The 23,355-nt window shown below is 36.3% G+C and overlaps 1 protein-coding gene across 8 annotated transcripts in view; it reads right to left on the bottom strand.

Moving 5' to 3' along the window:
* Rbcn-3B (WD repeat-containing protein Rbcn-3B) overlaps positions 1–23,355 on the bottom strand; it is a 717,321-nt gene that overhangs the window by 207,252 nt on the left and 486,714 nt on the right. For all 8 annotated transcript variants that reach the window (XM_090405900.1, XM_090405903.1, XM_090405904.1 and 5 more), the window contains 2 exons: positions 21,476–21,607; positions 6,246–6,358 (listed from right to left, as the gene is read on the bottom strand). In XM_090405900.1, the coding sequence (XP_090262026.1) occupies positions 6,246–6,358; positions 21,476–21,607 (245 nt within the window). The remainder of the gene's footprint in view (positions 1–6,245; positions 6,359–21,475; positions 21,608–23,355) is intronic.

The raw sequence follows: 23,355 nt of genomic DNA on the forward strand, positions 1-23,355 counted from the left end.
TCTCCTCAATGATGACATTAAAAACGTTTTGGAAAGAAAACTTTGATATTTTTGAAGCTATCCGGCTCATTTAAAAGGCATGGTCAGAGGTGACTCAACGACAGTTGAATTCTGCTTGGCGAAAGCTGTGTCCATCCTGCATTCAGGGAGACAGAGATGATGTCCCTGAAATTATGGATGAAATTGTGACAACTGTTAGAGATCTGGAATTGGAGGTGAATGAAGATAACATTGAAGAGCTCATAATGGAACATAAAAATGATCTGACGACGGAAGAACTCCAAGAACTCTTGAATGACACCAAGAAACTCAGCGAGATGTGTTTTCTTCTGAAAAAGAGGAAGGCGAAAGAAGACCAATGCTGACATCTGTTATTAAAGATCTTTTGAAGAAGTGGGAGGATGTCAGAACAACGGTCTTAGAATGCCACCCAAACCAGGTTGAGGTCAATAGGGTTGGGAATCTCTACAACAACAATGCTATTAATCACTTCCGAAAAATCCTGAAGAAGAGAGAAAAGCAATTGACATTGGACAGATTCTTTAACGTCCCACAAACGGAAAAAAAACATGACAATCATACACAGTCTTGCATTTTCATCAAAAACATGATGAAAATGCAAGACTGTGTATGTATATATTATTGTTATTATAAATACACGTAGTAAGAAATTATATAATTTTTTATTTATTTTTTTTGGGGTCTCCAGAACGAATTAATCAAATTCCCATAAAATCTATGGTAAATCGATGATCGGTTAACGAACATCGTCTTTGAACGGATTATGTTCGTTAACCGATTATCCTCTGTAGTTTGAACAATTGTAACATATCACACAAAAGACTAAAGTCCTAATTAGGTGCTATCTATGTGTGTGTGGGGGGGGGGGGACAGAAAGAGAAAGCAGGTATTAATTTGGTCTCAAGATGACCGTCTCTCAAATCTTTGGCAAATTTATACAGCCATACTTGCTGAGGTTTGGAGTATGTTTTAAGGATTGGTCTGCTAGACCTGACTTACCATAGCAGTAGTGCCAGATGTATTTTTTATGTTCATTGAGGCATATGTTCACAGTTCTTCCTGTCTGTCCATAGTAGGCTTGCACATGAACAGGACACTTTTTAGACTCCTGGATGTGATAAAGGAGAGATTATGTCCTTGGGTGAAGGATGAGAGTTGCCTATTTCACATATGGTTTAAATACAGTGTGTATTTAAATATGTAGCTGATGTTTATTAAGCACTCTAGATATCTTTTCAGATGTGCCTTTAATGTCTGGGATTCTACCCATCTAAAAAGTATTTTAGAAAACCATACCTTACAAAGTTCAGATGCAATGGTGAGTTTTGATATCACCTCACTATTCACAAATGTACCGTTAATTGAAATTCTTGATTTACTAAAGTCACAATATTTCAACTATTTAAATTCACAGTACAGGCAGATTATTTTACATGGAAAGGGAAAATATACCAACAGTTAAATGGGACAGCAATGCCCCCCCCCCCCCCAGCCAACTTCTACATAGAACACTGCTATATTGATGAGTACTATTTTGCCACATGACCCAGACACACTGGATACATTTTTAGGGCATTTAAATAGCCAACACCCCAAAATCCACTTTACAATGGAACTGGAAGCTAATGACTGTCTGCCCTTCCTGGATACACTAATCACATGCCTTCCAGATGGCTCCTTATCATTCTCAGTTTATAGAAAACCCACTCATACAGGGAAATATTTACAAACAATCACGCCATCGCCCATCTCAACAATATGGTATCCTAAAAACACTAACCCACAGCACTAGAGCGATTTGTTCCAATGACACCTCTCTCACTGCTGAACTCACTCACTTACATCACACCTTCTTGGCCAATGGATATAATCTCCATAAAATAGACAAAATACTAAATGCTCCCCAGAAATCCCCCCACTGTCTACCACAGAAGACTACAACAAAACTGTCACCATCCCATACATTAAAGGCACATTTGAAAAGATATCTAGAGTGCATAATAAACATCAACAACGCACTGTATTTAAACCTTATGTGAAATTAGCAACTGTCATCCATTCACCCAAGGATAGAATCACTCCTTTATCGCATCCAGGAGTCTACAAAGTGCCCTGTTCATGTGATAGAGCTTACTATGAACAGACAAGAAAAACTGTGGACATCTGACTCAGTGAACATAAAAAATGCAAGGTGTGACTATGAAAAAGAGACTGGTTGCAAAAATGTGGTTTATTATTCAATTGTACAACTTAATTGTTATTCCCTTCAACATACTCCCTTCCTCTATCTATATACCATTGCATACAAATTTTCCATTGTTGGAAGCAGTGCTGCAAGTCATCAAGTGTTATCTGCTTCAGTAGCACTGCTGTTTACTCCTTTACCTCATCCACTGACTGAAAATGAGTGCCCTTCAATGCGGATTTCAACTTTGGAAAAAGGTAAAAGTCACATGGAGCTAAGTCTGGCGAGTAAGGTGGATGGTTCAACACTGGGATTTTCTTATCAGCCAGATACTGCTTAACAGACACACTGTGGGCTGGAGCATTGTCCTGATGGAGAATCCAAGCAAGAGACCCGATCTGTGGAAGAACAGATCGGGTCTCTTCTTCCTCACTCATTCTCTCGGCTTGGCCAGAACCTCAAGGTAATAATGTTGGTTAACTGTCTAACCCTCTGATACCTATTCAACCATTATCATACCATTGGTATTATATAAAAAGGTTAACATTGCCTTCAGTTTTGACTCGTCTATTCTTGCTCGGTGACATGGAAGTTTTCCAGTGCATAGATTGTCTCTTTGTTTCTGGATTGTACTGGAAAATCCACGTCTCTCATCACATGTGATGATCTTCTCCTGCAAGTCCAGCTCTGCTGTCAGCCGTTCCATGATGCTGCCATTCCAGCAATGCTACTGAAGCAGATAACACCTGATGACTTGCAGCACTGCTTCTAAGAATGGAAAATTCGTATGCAACAGTGTAATAGACAGAGAAGGAGAGTATGTTGAAGGGGATAACGATTAAGTTGTACAATTGTAATAATAAACCACATTTTTGCAACCAGTCTCGTTATTTAATAGCCACACCTCGTACATCCGGCACTACAGTTATTTCAAGTTAGGTCTAGCAGACCATGCTTTAGATACCCCTGCACACAGGATCAATTGGAAAAAAACAAAAGTGCTGCACGAAACTTTTATAATTATAAGTCAGAGAGGTTGTTCCTGGAATCAACAGAAGCCTTGAAACATACTCCAAACCTCAACAAGTATGGCTGTATAAATTTGCCAAAGATTTGGGAAACAGTCATCTTAAGACCAAATTAATACCTGGTTTCTCTTTCTGTACACCCCCCCCCTCCCCTCAACACAGATGGCACCTAATTAGAACTTTAGTTTATGTGTTGTACGTTACAATTGTTCAAACTAGTCCCATTGAACAATTGTAACGTACAATTGTTCAATGGGATAATATAATAAATAATAAATTGTTTATTATTTATTTATTTATTTTTAATGATAATCCTATAGATGAGAAGTTGGGCAATCTATTGTAGTTAGTATTGCGAATAGGCTAGAAGGAACTATTTCACATTTTGTTTGAAGATTTTTAAGACTACATTTCTTGGAAATAAGATAGGAGACTGTTCCAGGATGAACAAGGAAATGGAGAAAATTTTTTTTTTTTTTGGGGGGGGGGGTTGGAGTTTAACTGTGAAGGAGTGTTGAGTAGTTGCAGCATGCATTTCAATGGATTTAACAGAGGGCAGAGGAATCATTGATGCAGGTTTAAAACATTAGCTGTGGAAGTATATGTAGAAGATGCAAGCAGCAGAAACTGAACATTTGTGTTAGAGTGAGTAAAGTGATATATCAACCCCACACATGAGAGATCTCAAGACCTATAACACAAGAATACTATGCATGATCACAAGAGCACTATGTGTTGACAAGTGATAAGGGAGAAGAAAGGAATGTCTTGAAGAATTGGAGGTTGCATGCGCTGAGGAAAACACTATGGTGAAGATGGTTCCAAAAGATAGCTTTATATGGAATAAAGGAAGAGGATGAGAAGTTGGTTTAGTGAGTCTAAGAGTATATGGATATTGACGAGTGGCTACCAAAGTTCAGATATGATTAGAGAGAAGTGGAGAAATAGTAGTTGCCAGTTCGGTGAGCAACATCCATAGAAATACCTGTAGAAAAAAAACATAATGCAGAAAGAGAGCATCTATGGGAAAGTGAATGGTGGAGTTAGTGGGAGAAAGGTCATCTGTTTAATAAAACAGCTCCAATCTGAATACAGTCTAGCATTCTGAGAGTGAGATATAGAGGTTTTTGAGGCATCATTCCAGATATGAAAGCAAGATGCTCAGGTTGGGATTTATAAAGTGTTAGAAGTTGGACAAAAGAGAAATAACGTTTTGATTGAAAAGAATACCAAACTTTTTTTGGAGGTCGAAGAGACCATGGATGCCAGGATAGGCTATATGTGAAAGTCAGTCACAATAAGAGAAAACCTGATCTTGATTTGTGATAGGAGCTATTAAAAGTGGGGCATGATCTTTCTTCAATAAAGAGAACTGTGTTTTGGTAGCATTTGAATTTATTAAATTATCTTCATCCCAATTGAGAAGGACTAAAAGACTGGTACTATTCTCTGATATTAATAATCCAGTCCCCCTCCTGCAAATCTCTTCCATTAAATGTGGTCTTAGGAATTATCTCTTAGTAGCTGTATAAATTCCATATTATTTCCCTCTTATAATAGAAGTCACCCATAATAAATTTTTGTACTGCACTTAATTGTGCTTATTTGCTGATGCATGCCATCAATTTTTTTTTTTTTTTTTTTTTTTTTTTTTGTATTTCTTACCTATAGTGGCAACCAACTATACATTTCATTCATTCTGTGGATTCCATCTCACACCAAATAGCCTTGAATGAACTGCCATTTGAATCCCTGTACTACCTTTCTGATGAACTACTATTTTTGGCTTAAATTCTTCTATCATCAGCACAGCCTGAACCAATCCTGTTCCCCTCTATCCTCTCTTAATATACAATATCCCCCCCCCCCCCGCATTCTATGTTTATCGAGTTTCCTTTATTATGCTTCTGAACTCTCACTGTACAACATTTTACAGACATCTACTACAAATTCATTCAAGGCAAACCATCACTGTTAAAGCAGTTCTTTCATCCATTATACACACTTCATAACCTGCACATCATTCCTATTACACAACCAACATTGACTACTTTGCGATTATAGCCCTTCTTCTTGTCTTAACTTTATCATATAATGAGAGCAGACTCACAATCTTCTTATTTGCTTGTACCAGCAATGCTTTCATATCTTCATACATACCACACGTCACCTGCCGGCCTAGTTGGCCAAGCAGTTAGCGTATCTGCTCTCCAGTCAAAAGGCTGTGGGTTCAAATCCTGCCGTGGGCATGGATGTTTGTGATTGTCTGTGAAAATACTATTGGTCGTGGTGATAGGCAGTAGATGGCGTTGATGTAGTTGTGGTTCGTTGTAGTTGGTGGAGACAAGAGTTGTAGAGTAGGTGCTCTCCCTCGATGAATCTTTGGATTCCCTGGAGGTGTCACGTAATAATAAATAAATAAATAAATTTTCCCTCTCTGAATGCTAACAGACTAATATTCATAATCTAAAACTCTACTTTGATGGTGTGTGCTCATTTCTTGTAGTGTCCAGGATACCATTATTGGCATTTGGATAGCAAGGTGATGCATTAATCAGAAGTTGCAACTTCCTAGCCAGGAGCCAGTGAAGGACAGAGGCCATTTCTGATATGGAGTAGATGCCTACGCAGCCATCTGGCTTGTGGAAATTCCAGAAGACAGTCCAGGACTGGTGGAGAAGACATTGGAATGAACTAGAAACTATGAACAAATACCTGATCACAGATTTAGGACTGGACAAGGCTGCTATGCAGACTATGCATCATATCGATGTTTTGTTCATTAATCTCGTGTATTTTTATTCATATGCTAAATAAATAAATAACTCTAATCCTTTATATAATTCTCAATTATTATTATATATATAATTTGATTTTTGACAGGCAAATTTATTCTATTTCATTATATTCTGTTTCATTCAATTTGCATTTAATGAATTTAGGAGAAAGTATACCTTAAAAACAAAATTAAATATCCTTTTAAACTATAAAAAACATGCTATTAATCTTACTTTACGACCAATGGTTACTTCTCCAGAAACAGCTTTAAATCCTACACTTTCAGCTTTTGCTTGGATCTTTTGTGCAGCATTTTCTGCTGTGTCTTTCATTTTTGATATAAAACCTAAAGATTATATACTACTTTAAATTTCTTTTATATTAAACTGTTATTACTATTAATGAATTACACTGATAAAAACAAGGCATATTATAAAATCCATCCTTATTTAATAGCTAAATGTGCAGAAACTTAGAAAGTTTCAGAAAATAGACCAGTGTTTATGAGAATACAACCTTTAGTGTCTGAGTTACCTTGAACTTGTACCACTTAAGAGACATGAGATCTGCCCAGGAGCCCATATATTTGTCTTTTATCAGTGCTAATAAGTTTCACTGGCCTGACAGCTATTTTGAACTGTTAATTCTCATCAGAGATAAAACAGAAACCTTAAAAAACCAAAAATCCTCTGTTGAATACCATGGTAATCACATGGCAGTGAAATGTATTTTTTTTATAAATGAACTCTTGATGCATAATTGTGATGACTGAAAAATAGAGCCTAAAAGGCTCTCTATTTACTTTGCCAAAATGAAGCCTTTTAGACTTTTTTTTTTTTCAATAATTAGTTATGCACCAATTGAGAGTTCACTTATGAAAAATAGAACTCTCATACACGATTGCTATGGTATTAAACAGAGGGTTTTTGCTCTCTTAAGGATGTGAATCAACCGTTTGAAACAGCTATCATGGTATAACAACAGTAAAAACCTAAGAGCACTAATAAAAGATGAATATAAAGACTCTTAGACAGAGTTCATGTCTTTTAAAGTAGCGCAAATCCAAAGATTTTGAAGGCTGTAATCTCATAAGCTCCCTAGTCTATTTTCCAAAACTTACTAATTTTGTATACATTTGTCTATGAAATAAGGATGGATTTATATTTCCTATTTCTATTAATTTACTTCACCAAAATGAAGCCATTTAGGCTTTTTTTTTCTCTTCAAGAATTATATTTATTTTAAATATTTGTCTGTTTTTTACAAGGTCAAAATTGTCAAGTTTCTCTACTTTTTTTATGATGCACACAGTGTTTCAAGTCCCACTGTATACTATGGATATGTATGTCTTCTCCTTGGATGTAATTTACCAGAGTAGCATGCCTGAGTGATCTGGGATATTATTATTATAATAAATTAATTTAAGAGATTGAGTGAGAGACAAAGGAAATTCAAAAATAATATCTATATTTACAAACAATTAGCATAAGTGTAAATTTATGGTATTGTTTTAACAGTGTGTGTAAAATGTTCATGCTTCTCAAGTGCTATATACAAATTTGCATATAAATAAAACATCTCCTAAAGAGAAAAGGGCCCAAACTTCATGACGGACTTGAAGAACATGAACATGACACAAGATTTCTTGTCTCTTCTCTTCAAGATCACTGGATTTGATAAGAATGCACAAACTTCAAACTTATAAGGTACAGTTCCTTCTGCTCTCAATAATGGCCATTAAAGTATAATTACTTGGCTCATACCTGTTTCTCTTCTAAAACAAGAAAATAAATTGTACACAACTTTTCTTAAGAGAATGTATTTCTTCTTTCATATCATCTTACAATATCAGTTCCCTTTCTATTTCCTTTAACTACAAAATTATTTTAAAGTTCCATTTTTTCCTTGTGGAACTTTTTTCCTTATCTATGAACACAAAAAGTTTATTACTTTTGGGTTCACGGTGTTTAAATAGAATATATTCGCTGCATAATGTATCAAAAGGAACTATCTGTTGCTTAAGGAGAAACTATATATCACTTTTATTTAATTAGCTTCCTTTGAAAGAAATTCATCTGTTAATTTTGGGATAACTGTTTGTTTCCATCATAATGCTCTTTTCACTTTTTGGCTTAAGAATTTCCTTTAAACTCTATTTTTCCCCTAAACTTCCAACTCTCTCTCACTAATTCAACTTCCTCTTCAGAAGTATAAACTTCGCACAAGTGCACTACTAACTGGCAGAGCAGGTAACATAATGAGACGAAAGCAAAGCAATTGCAAGTTGTAAACAAGGCTACATTTCTTTAATGACGTGAAAAGTCATCTGAAAGTTCAATATTTTCTTCTCTCATGAATGTTTACGTTACAAAAATAAAAAACTAAATTAGAGGTGAGTCCTTTTTTGCAAATAAATATTGTAATTAAACATTTTTTTAATGAACCATAACTATACAAAGATTTCTCTTATATGTAACATTAGTAAAGAAATTTCTGAATACAAAAAATAACGCATTTTTGTTATACATTTAGGAAATGTTTCCATATAAAATAAAACTAAGTTATTCTTTCCTTTTTATTTATTTATTCATTCAAAATCAGCTGCCACTAAAAAATTTAAAAAAAATGTAAGATAATCTGATATCACTAAATAGCAGATATCCTACATACATGTATGAATGTAAATAGTAGATGGCTATCATCATCCAGTGCGAAACCACTGGATGATGATAGCCATCATCATCCAGTGGTTTCGCACCAGTGGTTTCATTTACAGGAGACTTGCAGCGGCTTGAAACCCTTAAACCCTTCTATGTTTAGTCTAAGAGAGCAGGGTCATGGATTATCTAACTCTTAGCCTGCTCAATGTACTACATGTTACAACAGAGTTGCAACCTTTTTGTGGACAGAGTGACATAAAAAATATAATTCATGAATGTCAGATAAATCAATATTAATATTATTATTGTTTCATAAATTATAAGAATCCTTTCTTTTAGTGTTACACAGCAATCGGCATTCATTTTAGTAAAATTATGGAGGCTACAATCAATTTATTATGAGAATGATCAAATCATTGTCATTTTGACTTACTGTTAGAAATGTAATGTAGCTTGTCTTTGTATATACATGTGTATCCCGATGATGACCTTAATATGAAGGCTGAAATGATGGAAAATTAAAATAATGATTCATAATGCAGTTGTAGTCTCCATCATCTTACTAAAATGAATACTATTATTGTTATTATTACATACACCTCCACTATGCATATCCCACCATTTCCCTCTATTATTTAATTCTCCCCATCTACCACAACAACACTACTATCATCAACATCATCTGCTGCCCACTACCACCAACAGTATTTTTGTCTGTAAATTGCATATGTTCTCATGGCTGATTTTCCTGTATGTGGGATGAAACACCTGATTTTCTGGGATGGAAAAAAAATCTCTGCTAGCCAATCGCATACGGAAGTAGCAAACAATTAAAAAAGTCCATATAACGATTCCTCTCATCATGTGAGAATTGAACTCAGGTCATTTCCAACTGAAGGACACAATATACTGTTGTTCTTCCAAATGCACTACAGAAACAATTAAATATAATTTAGCAGGCAATATAAAACATTACTGATATTTCCTATTTGTGATTCAGTAATAACTTTTTTTACTTTCATCAAACTAAAATATATACCCCCCCCCCCCAAAAAAAAAAACATGCATGTTTCCAGTTGTGAAATAAAAACTCTGAAATATATACATGAAACTTATTGCCCTATACATGGCAGAGTTTCCGTGATATCAATCATCACTCATCAATCAAGAAAAAAAGAAAAAAAAATCCATACCAAGCATTTTTACATCAATTCCACCAACTACACATCGATTCATGGCACTAACACAAATAACATTCACAGTTGTAGTCTCTATCATTTCACTAAAATGAATACTATTATTGTTATTATTACATACACCTCCAAGGATTCATCATGGGAGGGAACTCTACTCCACTATGCACATCTCACCATTTCACCTATTACTTAATTCTCCCCAACTACCACCACCACCACCACTTATTATAGACATTTAAATTCAACCTACTATTTCCAACAGAACCTTAAACAGTAGTCAGCAATCATTGTCATATTAACTACCTCTACATGGTTCCTACCACATCTGACATGCCAAGCCAGAATGGTCCAAATCTTGGATACTGTCACTTACTGTCTTTATTGCTCTTTAAATTCTGATAAGCAATCATTACTCCAAGCTCTATGAATACTTATACTTATCTCTAAAGCCTGATACCATTTGTTTTCCTTGGGGACTTCACAGTTCAGATTAACCTCTATTTTCCAATTCCAGTGATTGAGCTGGAAGGAATATATGTTTGCTGTTAACAATGACCTCATGCAAATGGTTCTCCTACCTTCCAAAAATACCAGACAATCCAATACCCTTGAACTTTTCTTAACCACTACTCCTGTATATACTGTAAAGGTCAATTTGGTAACTCAGGTCATAACGTCATTCAAGTTTCCCTTTCTATGGAGCTTTCACCCCATTCCATATCATTTGACGCTGTGCTGGTGACAAATAGAATGACTTTCATAATGATATTTATTCTTCCTGCTCATGATCTGATAAATGTTTCTGCTCTCATCATCTGATATGCATGCCTGCTCTGAGCAAATAACTAAAACAAGACTTAGAATGAAATCATCATCAGCTATTTCACCCAAAATCTTGACCAATAAAAAAGTCTGTGCTAGGCAGTTCAAATAAAAAGAATTCAGCATACCACACGGTGTTCATGGTCTTACACTTAATCTATACTGTAGTTCAAAATAGCTACAAAAAATAATAATAATAAAATCAAAATCTAACTCGGAAGGGATCCAAGTGGTGAAAATTTCTCTTCTGCTCAAGCAGTTATTCTTTCTAATCTTTCCCATTTGTTATTCACAGATGATATTACCATGTCAGCTTAATTTATGGCATTAGTCTTCTCAAACTCCTGAATAGACAAACAAAGCAAATCATGCATCACTAATCTTTCACTAGAAAGACCACATAATAATCGTGAATGGCTTGAATATCAATGTCTTCTACTTTTGATAGATTCCCTCCAATAATGCTAAGACTTGTCATCCAGAGTTAACACCCATTCTATATTATCTCTATAATCTTTTCATGTTCATCTAGAATCTCTCCGACAGCATGAAGGCAGCCCTATATTCAACTCATATCAAAAACAAACAGAGATGAAAGGCAGTCAATTAAACTATTGTTCAAATGAATGTCTTCACCTAAGTTCTCCTAAAAGTGACAGGTCAATGGTCAACTTTATCATCACTTGAAGGCCTACAATCTCTAGCCATTACCTTCCTTAACTTTGACTAGTCTTTATGCTATGGAAAGGTTTGGAAAAACTCATGTTGTCATTCATAATATTTACAGGCCATTTAAATGCATCTGGCATAGAGATCTTACCATATCTCCAGGCAAGACTAGCTATCTCTCCTGGACTGGCATACAATTTTAGTCTTTCTTGACACAAACACACCACATCCCATACTTCTCCAAAAACTCAGTGAGTGTCCTTTACTACCCAACTGCTAACACTATATAAATCCAAAATCGATCCAACTTAATAATGCAAGTCTCAACAGGGATGGTGCATATAAAACTTTCCTAAATTTAGAAGCTTGATGCTCTCCACAATACTGTAGGACAATCCAGTTTACTGATGATTCATCCTTCACATGCTCTTCACATTTATAAGAAATATCGTATTTGCTGGCATATAGGATGCACCCCCTTTTTTGTACACATTTTTTAGGAAAAAAACTTTATCACTGAATATTATAATGAATTTACAGTATTTCAAATATAAAGTAATAAGTAGGTCTACTTTCAACAAATACCTAGTCTAACTAGGAAAGAGTACTCACCTTTTAATCGTCAAAACCCAGAAATTCATCTCCAGAGCTAAATGAAGAGACACTTGAAACCTCTTCTAAATCAGAATCTGAGTCTTCATACAACAAATTGTCCTCTGTACCATCCAGTGCATTACTAATTTCACACTTCTTAAATGATTTAACCACTGTCTCAGTTTTCATCCCATGAAGCTTTGATCACTCACAAACTTGCGAAATGCTAGGCCTCTTCCTTCCTTCCTTCCTGATGGCATAACCTCAAAATCTGAAGACTGCATCCAGCCATTCCACTTCTCCTTCATAAATCCCATAAATCCCTGGTTTATTAATACAGACATCTAAAGGTCAATGCTGACTAGTTAGACCTCCTGGAATTACAGCTAACTGAGTTTTCAATTCCTTGAGTTTATTTGTAACATCGTCTGTTCTGTGAGAACGAAACTGATCCCATACTAGCATGGCAGGCTTCTTCAACAGTCCACCAGGGTGCCTAGACCAAATTTTATCTATCCATAACTTCATTCCTCCTCCATCCATCCAGCCTTTTGCATGAACATGTACAAACACTCCTTTAAGCAGTTTTTCTGGGTAGCGTCTTCCTTTTAAAAATCAATAGTGGCGGAAATTTTGTCCCATGAGCACAGGAGGATAAAACAACAGTGTAGTTTGTTTTTTCGTGTCCTGAAGTTTTAATAGTAACACTTTTAGTGCCCTTGGAATCTACAGTTTTGTTTGAGGGCACATCAAAAGTCAGCGGAATCTCGTCCATGTTTCCTATTTGCGCTAGTTCAAAATTTTCTTGTTTCCTTGTGTTAATGACGAATCGATGAAATTCAATCATTTTTGATTCATATTCAGCTGGCATTTTTTGTGATATTTTTGTTTTAGTCTGCATACATAGCTGGTTTCTCTTCATGAATCTTGAACACTATGATGTTGATCCAGTAAAGTTGGCAATCCCTCTGTTAGTGGCTATCACTTTTGCTTGATGAATAATCATTTTTGTAGACACTGAAAGTCCTGCTTTTCTGTGGTCTAAAATCCAAGTATTCAGTTCTGCTTCAAGTTCTGGCCATTTTGCAGTTCCACTTCATAGGTTATGTTTACTGTGAATTGCTTTTTTTAAATCCTCTTCCTGATTCTGCCAAGTTCTTATCATTTTCTCAGTTGGGGGTGGTTCGAAATGCCTCTCTGTAGCCCTGTTTCCATGTTCTTTAGCATACACAATCGCACGCAGCTTGTATGCAATATTGTAACAATGCCGACGTTTTTCAGCCATAATTTGCCAAGAAATTTAGAGAAAATTTAACGGCAGAAATTTATCACCATTCACAACTGCGACAACAATTGGAAAGTTTAAACGAACAGGACACAGCTGTGATCGTCGATGACAGTGCATGCGCATCCACTGAACTCTACGTCAATGTTTCTCAAAGTGTGGTACATGTACTCCCGGGGGTACGTGAAAGGGCTTCAGGGGGGGTCCGTGGCAATTTTCAGCTATGCATTATTAACGCATAGAATAAAATTCAACGTATCCGTGAAGTTCGAGATCGTAAAACGTTCCTATTGTGTCACTGAATAAGGATACAATAGAGTACAGAGACATCTGCAGGCTGTGCAATATGTTTCTCAACAAACAGTGCAATTAGAGACAACAGGGATAAAAACGGCACTAACTAATGAATCGCATGTCCCCTCCCACAGAAAATGCTGTAAGACTCAAGCAAAACATATGTTGTCGGTGCAACATATGGTTTTGTTTGAGTGAACGTGTTAAAATGAAGAAATATATAGTGAATGTGTTTCAGATATTATATAAGGAATTCAGTTGAAGAGAATTAGCATTTCAATTCAACTGTCGGCTTGTCTTTGTCATTTAGTAGCACGATCTTTTGTTTAATACCACACCAATCACATGAAGCGGATGCCTGAAGTTTGAGAAACATTGCCCTACATAACTGGAATGCTCTCATACACACTGCAAGGAAGCAATAAAGAAATTGCGTAACTCGGAACAGAGAAAATTTCCAGAAATGAAAATAATAAAAAACTGAGTATCGGTATAAGATGTACCCTGTTTTTCAGACCTATTTTCAAAGAAAAAAAGTGCGTCTTATATGCCAGCAAATACAGTAACTTTCATATAAATGCTCTATTTGACATTATGCCTTTTCTATATGCTCTTCACGAGTGACCTTTTGCTGAGGACTTCCATCATCCCTACATTTTCCTTTTAGGTAAAAGGACAAGGCTGCTGGCTAACATTCATTCACAGTCAAGCTTCAAATGTACTGAATTAACTTTTCATTTTCTTTTTTTCATTTCATTTGTCTCAAGTCTACTTCAGACCATTTTTCCAGGACCACAACCTCCAGCTCTTCAAATAAATCCATCCATATAGCATATTAAATATTGTAAACATATGAATCAGCATGGGATGGACTAAGGATTACATAACAAAAAGAATTTCCTTTAGAGCGCACATAAGACATTTCAGATCTCCAACAAGGCAGGGTTATTTCACGGTGAGCAATGAAAATTATTTAAATACAATTTAAGGAATTTACCACTTAGTGGTTAGTGACATATTATATTGGAATATTATTCTTACTGAGAGAAAACAGTACATTCTTATCTTTTGATTTACCTGTGTGAAGAGCATTTTTTAAATTTTTGATCAGTCTCACAAAGAATTGGAAAAGGGAGTAATATAATATATACTGCTATTATTATTAATTTAAATCTTACTCATTAAAGTAAAATGAATTTTTGTAAGTACGTTCTCTGGGTTTATGAGGTAAATTATATTTGAAAAGTATTTTTTATCCTTTAACTCAAGTGTGAGCAAACAAAAGTTGCGCACATGAAGTATCTTCATGACCAGCCCACTTGTTTACAGATGCTGGTTGCCTTCACATCAAATTACTCCACTATACCAGCACAGTCTCTTTCAGATACTGCCATGCATTATGGGAAAGGTCACTGGCAACCATCTGTATCTTTTGTCAAGATACAGAGCGGTTACCCAACTTTATCGGTGTTTGATAATCTTTCACTCTAAACCTCACTGAAATGACCCTGAGAATATCCAAACTTACTGATCTCAATTACCCAGATCACTCCAGGGACTCAGACAGACAGACAGACAGACAGACAGACACACACACACACACACACACACACAGCAGCAGGTAATCCCCCCACACTGCCCATAAGCTAAAATTCAGCTCGAGCCAATTAATTCCTGCCAAACAGAAATGCTTTGGAAAATTTGGAGAAAATGACAAGGCTGATGATAATAATGATAAGTACCTGTTAGATTACTGCTCAGGAAATGTACCATTCACTACTAATATCATTTTACTAAATAAAAATGGGCACTAATTCATACAGAGAGAACAAACAAATAATCTCATTATGAAAACAGTGTCTTCAGATTAGCATACAATACTAGAGTATACAGGGGATTTGAAATAAGAAGCAACTACGTACTGAATAGGAAATCAATAAATATCCCATCACAAAGAATATATGTACTAAGTTTTGGAAATTGAACTACAGAAAACTGCAGACCCAAATATTACTGGTAGGGAAAGTGAAGGAGGCTGAAAACAAGATGCAAGCAAGTCGTTTAATTTTGACAGTATACATCAGAACACGGAATTATAAGTAAATAATTATTGACTTATTGCTGATATTTTGCTGGATTATAACCAGCATCTTCAGAGCACAAAAACCCAGTTTGTAACAGTACGCTAGACTATTAACAATGGAGTAACAAAGAGACTAGTTTCACAAAAATTGTAGAAACAACACAATGACTGAAGTCCTATTTAGGCGCCCTCTATCTAAAAAAAAAGAAAAAAAAAAAAAAAAAAACAGAGAGAGAAAGCAGGTGCTAGTTATGCAAATTTATACAGCCATATTTGTTGAGATGGAGTATGTTTCAAGGCTTCTGTTGCTTCTAAGAACAATCTCTCTGACAAATTCTGTGCAGTACTTTTGTTTTCTTCCAGTTGATCCTGTGTGCAGGGGTATCCAAAGCATGGTCTGCTAGGCCCGACTTGCCATAGTGATAGTGCCAGATGTATCTTTTATGTTCACTGATGCGGATGTCCACAGTTCTTCCTGTTTGACCGTAGTAAGCTTGATCACACGAGCAGGGTACTTCGTAAGACTCCTGGATGTGATAAAGAAGGGATGCTGTCCTTGGGTGAATGGATAAGAGTTGCTAATTTGACACATGGGTCTGAATACAGTGCGTAGTTGATGTTTATTGAGAATTCAAGATATATTTTCCGATGTGCCTTTAATGTATGGGATAGTGACAGTTTTGTTGTAGTTTTTATTCGTGGATGGTGGGAGGGGTTTCTTAGGAGCATTTAGTATTTTGTTTATCTTATGGGGATTATAGCCATTGCCCAAGAAGATGTGCATGAGTGAGCCAGTTCAGGCAGCAAGAGCATTGTCATAGGAACAGATTGCTCTCGCTTTGTGTGGTTAGCGTTTTTAAGATACCATACTGTTGAGAAATGTGATGGTGTGATTGTTTGTGTCATTATCTCCCTGTATGTGTGAGTTTTCTAAAAACTGAGAACGATATGGAACCATCTGGAAGACGCGTGTGATTAATGTATCCAGGAAGGGCAGACAGTCATTAGCTTCCAGTTCCATTGTAAAGTGGATTTTTGGATGTTGGCTATTTAAATGCACTAAGAATGTATCCAATGTGTCTGGGCCATGTGGCCAAATAGCAAGCACAATGTCAAACTAGTCCCTTTGTTACACCAAGTTGTAGTCTCGCGTACTGTGACAAATTGTGTTTTTGTGCTCTGAAGATGCTTATAACACCAGCAAAATATCAGCAATCATTCAATAAATAATTATTTACTTATAATTTTGTGTTCTGATATTCTGATTATATATACCATCAAAATTAAACAACATCCATGACGAACACATAAGCCTTACTACATGTGTCAGGATTCTTCACGGAGACAATAATCATACGCAGGACACGACAATACGGTAAGTGGAAGTTGAAATCGGCATGGCAACTGAACAGATTAGCCTTCTTAAAATGGTGCCAAGATACCAATTTAAAATCTGTTGTGAAAATGAAAAACAAGTTCCACTCGGTTAAGCCCAACGTATTTACACCCCTTTGTCCAAAAAGAAACTGAACTTTTGATAGAAAATAAAACACAGACCAATTATTCAAATTCGAATAATTTATTTCAATCAATATACTCTCCCTCAGATTCGATACAGATTTGGCATGGTCAACTAATTTGTTAAATGAGTTTTTTTATATTGCTTTTTTGGGATACTGTTGAGAGTCATGGTTACTGCCGCTTCAACATTTTCAATGGTGTCATATTGCTTTCCTTTCATCGACAAATGAAGTTGGGGGGGGGGGGGGGGGAGAAAGAAGTCACAGGGTACTAAATCAGGGTGAATACGGCGAGTGATCCAACACACAAACTTGGTTTTTGCTCAAAAACTACCTCACAAATGTTCGAATGATGAGATAGTTGCAGTATCGTGCAAAAGTGACTATCTGTCTGCATCACGATATTCATGCCGTATGCGATGAATTCTCGCTATCAATCGCTTCGAAACTTTGAGATAAAACTCACCATTGACTGTTTGGCCAGGTGGAAAGCAATTCTTTGTGGATAATGCCATTGGAATCATAGAAAAAATCAGCATTGTCTTTACTTTTGACTTCTCCAAGCGACTTTTTTTCGGATGCCCCTCTTCTGGTGGTCTCCACTCAGCACTCTGGCACTTTGTTTCATACTCAAAACACCACATTTCGTCACCAGTAACGATTGTTTCAAGGAAGTTTGAGTCCTTACGAGCGGTTTCAATGAGTTCCTTGCAGTGTTCAATTCGATACTTTTTTGGTTGTCGGTCAACTTGTGGGGAACAAATTGTGAATTCAATTTACGAAGGCACACACTCTCGGTCAAAAGTGTTGTGCACAGTTGATTTTGGAATCCCCTAATTCATCTTGAATCAATCTCACAGACGATTTCAGGTTTTCTTTCATGAAATCACACATTTTGGATGTTAACTTCACTCAGTCTAGTTTTTGGACTGCCCAGCTTTTTGTCATCCTCAAGTGTCTCACGACCACTTTGGAATCGCTTAAACCACTCACAAACTTGAGTACGGGATAAGCATTCATCACTGTATGCTTTTTGAAGCATTTGATGCATTTCGGTAAAACCAAGTTCACCAAGAGTTTAACACAAAAGTCAATCGCAGGTCTCTGTTTGAAACTCATTTTCCGACCATTCGTCAAAACACACTGTCACTCTTGGCACTATAACTCAGCTTTTAACGAAACAAATGTCATAAACAGTTGACACAACACTAATGAAGGTTGCCGCTTTTGACAACAAAAAGATACAACAGGTAGCGCCACTAGTTTCTTCTATTTTCGAAAAGTTCAGTTTCTTTTTGGACAGAGGATGTATAAACGAGCGAGTGTAGCGCTATTACGAGAACAGATTAATGCCATTCGCCTTGAGTTATCAAAATTAAATTCAACCATCTACGCGCTACGTGAACTACTATGTAATACTTTAAATGTGGAACTATGGGAGATTCTAGACAATATCACCGATGCAAAGGTTGGAAAAGAATTCATCACACTCAAAAACCGGCACCATAAAAAGTTTGAAAATCTCCAACAACACAGTGCTACACAATGACCGCAATTACCACAAGACCACGTCATTGTGAATTTATCATCGCTCACCTTAACCAAAGAAGCCATTAGTGCTTTAAGTCAGGGTCACAATTTTGCCGTTACTCCCTAACAAGTTCCAAAAGCCGAAATAATGACGTCCGTCGAACGGGGAATATATGACATGCCTCCAGCAATAGCCAATAACATACGTTGAGATGTGGCCAACATCCTAATCCAGTCTAAAACCCCCCCAGAAATAATATCCCTCATAAGGAAATCATTGCTCTAAAAAAGTTACATAATAATAACCAGATTATTATATCAGAGGGAATGCAACCATGGTGATGGACACAGCAGAATATGAAAACAAAATGCACACACTTTTACAGGACCAGTCAACATACGAAAAGATCGCAATCCCACCAACACACAAAAGAATAAGGTGCACAAATTACTGAAAAAAGTCACTTCCTGGCCCAAAGAAACAGTAAACAAACTCAAACCCTTCCATGTTAAAACACCCAGAATATATGGAGCACCAAAAATTCACAAACAAGGTACAGCCTTACACCCTATTATTGATAGTATAAATAGTCCCGCATACATACCGGCTAGACATTTAGCTAAGCTATTAGCCACTTTCACAAACAATTCTCCCTCCTTTGTCAAAACTTCTGCCCACCTAAAAAGTATTTTAGAACACCATACCTTAAAAAGCTCAGACTTAATGGTGAGCTTTTTAAGGTCACCTCGCTGTTCACAAATGTACCACTAATTGAAACCTTTAATCTGCTAAACTCAGACTTTTCCCTGATATATTTGAACTACAGTAGACTCTCGACTACCCAGCCTAATGTGGCTGAAGAGCAGGCCGGATAACACAAAAGCCGGATAGGCCAGAGCATTGGCGCACCCAGGGAGGTGAACAAGGGGCCCTGGACCCTCCCCTAAAGAAAAAGGAAAAAACTAAAAAATTTTCCAAAAATCTTTTCCTAATTGAATTTTAAAAAAATTTATTTATGTTGTGTCTTCTATTTCTATACTACTTATGAATTAGTGGTCACATAAGGTGGGAATACCCTATAGCTCTCAGGAATCACGGCCGTTGTGAATGCAAGGCAAACGAAGTAGTGCTCTGGTGATACTTTGTTTGCCCTAGCCCGGCCAGAGATCACAGGTATCATGTATTGCCGATCACTGCAGATGCTCAGTCATAGGTCGTATGCAATGCATAGTGTGTATTCTCAAATCGTCTACTCAACTCGCCCCCCCCCAAGATTAAAGCATGAGTGCACCCCCCCCCCCAAATTAAATCCTGAGTGTGCCACTGGGCCAGAGTTCTAGGCCTACCTTTTCACATTTGTGTGAAAAGGTAGGCCTAAGATGAAAGAGTCAAAACTTACAGCTTTTAGTTTTTTAAAAAGTCCTTGACAGATGACCCTTTTAGCCCTCTTCTGCGACGCAATGTCCCTCCACTTACGCAAGCAGATGATAAACCCTCCCGAATGTGGGATGAGATTTTTCCTGTCATCTAAGGATGCCTCCTCCTCTTCCCCCTGTGTCACCATTTCCACAATATCGTTGTCAGTTATTTCATCAACTTCGTCGTTTGACATCCATTCTGTAATGTCCTCTGAATGTACCGAGCTTTGACATCATCACAGCTTGGTACATTTTTGAGCAATGAAACAAGTTTATCGTTTTCATCTTCCACTTCGGTTTCACACACGGGTTCAAGGTTGAAATGTCCACCTTCATGGTCCAAAAGAATTTTCCAAGATTTTACAAGTGATATGTTTCGAATCTCTTCCCATGCTTCGGCCAACCACCTTATGACATCTAGCAAGTCAATCTTTTTTCAGAGTGGTCACACAGTCTTCATTATTATCAATCGCTGATATCAACGAACTGAGAAGACGCCGACGATACTTTTTCAACTTGTGTTATGCACACGGCACGTAGGAGGATTGTAGCAGATGCCCGCTTGCAATGCTTTGGCAAAGTAAATTACAGTATGTATTCCTCATTTTATCATGGAGAATTACTGTATCATTATAATTCTTCATGATAAAATCCGGGCTCCAGATAGTACGGAGGCGGGATAGTCGAGAGTCTACTGTATTTAAATTCACAATACATGCAGGATATTTGGCCACATGGCTCAGGCACATTGGACACATTCTTAGCACATTTAAATAGCCAACATCCAAAAATTCCCTTTAAAATGGAACTGGAAGCTAATAACTGCTTCCAAGCAGTTATTAGCTTCTCCTTGCACAACAAAGCACATCTCCTTGCGGAATAATGCTATGCATTAAGGGAAGGGCCACTACCCAGACCAGTTTCGACCTTTATTGAGGTCTCGTCAGTGGGAGCCAGACCCAGAAGTGGTGATACTAAGGCAGAAGCAATGGAGAGGTCATATTTACTTATACGAGTTGCCAAAAGGTGTACCACCTTATTATTAAATTACTCTGGATTTAGAGAAAGATATTGGGAGTTTATTTTCCACTTGGTTAGACTATAATAAATTTAGTTTAATCCTTTATCCAAGTGTAAGCAAACAAAGTTTGTGCCTGAAGTATCTTCAGGACTGAGGCAACTCGTAGTAAAGGTGGACCAAGCTCTCTTCACTCCTTGTCTCAGTATCTCCCATAATGCAAAAGCACATCTCCTTGTGGACATGTATAATGCTATGCATTAAGGGAAGGGCCACTACCCAGACCGGTTTCGACCTTTATGGAGGTCCCCATACAATAATACTAATACTACTACTATTAATAATAATAGTAATAATAAAATAAAAATCTTACCTGGAAGTTTCTTTTGAGCCTCAGGAGAACTTGAAAGACTTATATATTTCTGATATTCGGATTGACTAATAAGTCCCTGGCCTTCCATTTGCCCCGGAGACATGGAAGAATATTCTTCTGTGAGAAGTTGAACTGCAATTAAAATTCATCAGTGTATTGAATGGAAAAGTAAGAAATTTCCAAGTAAAGTAAGAAATATATATAAAACACAAAAGCTATAATACTTTATTAATAATGAATGTTTTATAGAATTTGAAAAAATTAGATTCTCATAAACATTACACAAATATTTCAATTGGTGAATGAACATTTACTGGGAAAAACAACCAACAATATCAAAATTATAGCATTTGTTTTGTTATACAAATTGTCACAGAGTTACAATTCATCAAACCATGCCTTAAACTTATGCAATTTTCCACACTCACCACCGCACTCTCAGGCAATGCATTCTACTCATTTACTATTCTCCCATGCAAAGAATCTGCTTCTTGCCTCCCTTGTTCACATTACTCTGATCTATTTCTCTTGTGACTTCATAAAAACCAAGCAGGTATCTCATAACAGAACTCCTCTTAGCAAAACCATTGTTAAGGTGCTCAACAAGTGAAACCTGTCAAAAATATCCTTGATATGATTCCTAATTAATTTTTTCATTACTCTGTCAATAACATGAAGACTCAGTAGTCTATAATTTTCCATTTTATGTTATGAATCATTCTCATGAATTAGAATAACCCTTGCAAATTTTTAACCAGAACTATTCCTAATTTTATGTTATTATGTTATATTCATTTGTTTTTAGTATTGATTGCATTGTATTGATTTATTGTAGATGATTAAATATGAATTAAATTAACCCTGACTAACATCTATTTACTACAATAGGACACATATATTATCCCTACAGTAAAGAATTCAACTCAAGTTATTTAATGCATCAACAATTTCCTCCTGTATCATACATAATTAGGTAAATATTGTCCTTCAAGCAGTATTTTGTAATTGACCAGTTTTCACATATATATTTGTAAAAAGTACTTATGTACTTCTGAAACCACAGCTGGGTCATTCAAAACTGTTTCAAAACATAATTTGTTTCTATTATCTCAACTTGTAAATTAAATGCTGCTTTGCAATCTTTAATTAACACACAATGCTAGTTGTTACTCATATCTCTCATACTTAATAACTGATTTATCACTTTTCTTATAATGCATTTCTTTAAAAACTTGATTTTTCATCTAGCAGGCCCAAGTTTTATTATGAAATTTATTTCTAGAGATAAACAGATTATGCAAGGTATTCTCTCAGTACTATCTATTTTGCATTAATGTCTCTTCCATTAAACAATGTTGCCCACTTAATATTTTTAATTAATTAGGAGACATTGTAGGGAGATGGTAGCGAGAATGCAATGAGAAGCAGGTGTGTGCTTGCCTGATAAGAGAGATAATGTGAGAGAGTAGTAAACAAGTGATCTACTGAAAGAAACAGTCAGTGGTGGCATGAATGATGTAAGTGATACAAATGCAGCAAAAGTTGGGAATAGTGAATGACATGGCAAAGTGTAATAAGACAGAGAAAGATATGAGAGATGGTAGAATGGTGGTAGACAAATTAAGTATGGTAAAGAAGCTAGCATGAAAGATATGAAGACAAATGAGGATATGAGAAAAGAATCGGTAAGGTTGAGGAATGAATTGAGGCATGTGCAGAGTTAGGACATTTAGAGAAGAGAGTATAGTTGGAGGTATAAGAAGAAATGTTCCAGTGGCAAATGAATCAGAGGTGAATGATTGTAGTGGAAGTAGTGTAGTGCTGTATGGGTAGTCTGTGGTGAAAGAGGTGAAAATGGAGCAGGTGTAAAAAGTATGTCT

The sequence above is a fragment of the Typopeltis vanoorti genome, chromosome 15, assembly GCF_054136105.1.
Source record: "Typopeltis vanoorti isolate ZY-2024b chromosome 15, IOZ_Tvanoo_1.0, whole genome shotgun sequence".
Lineage (NCBI taxonomy): Eukaryota > Metazoa > Arthropoda > Arachnida > Uropygi > Thelyphonidae > Typopeltis > Typopeltis vanoorti.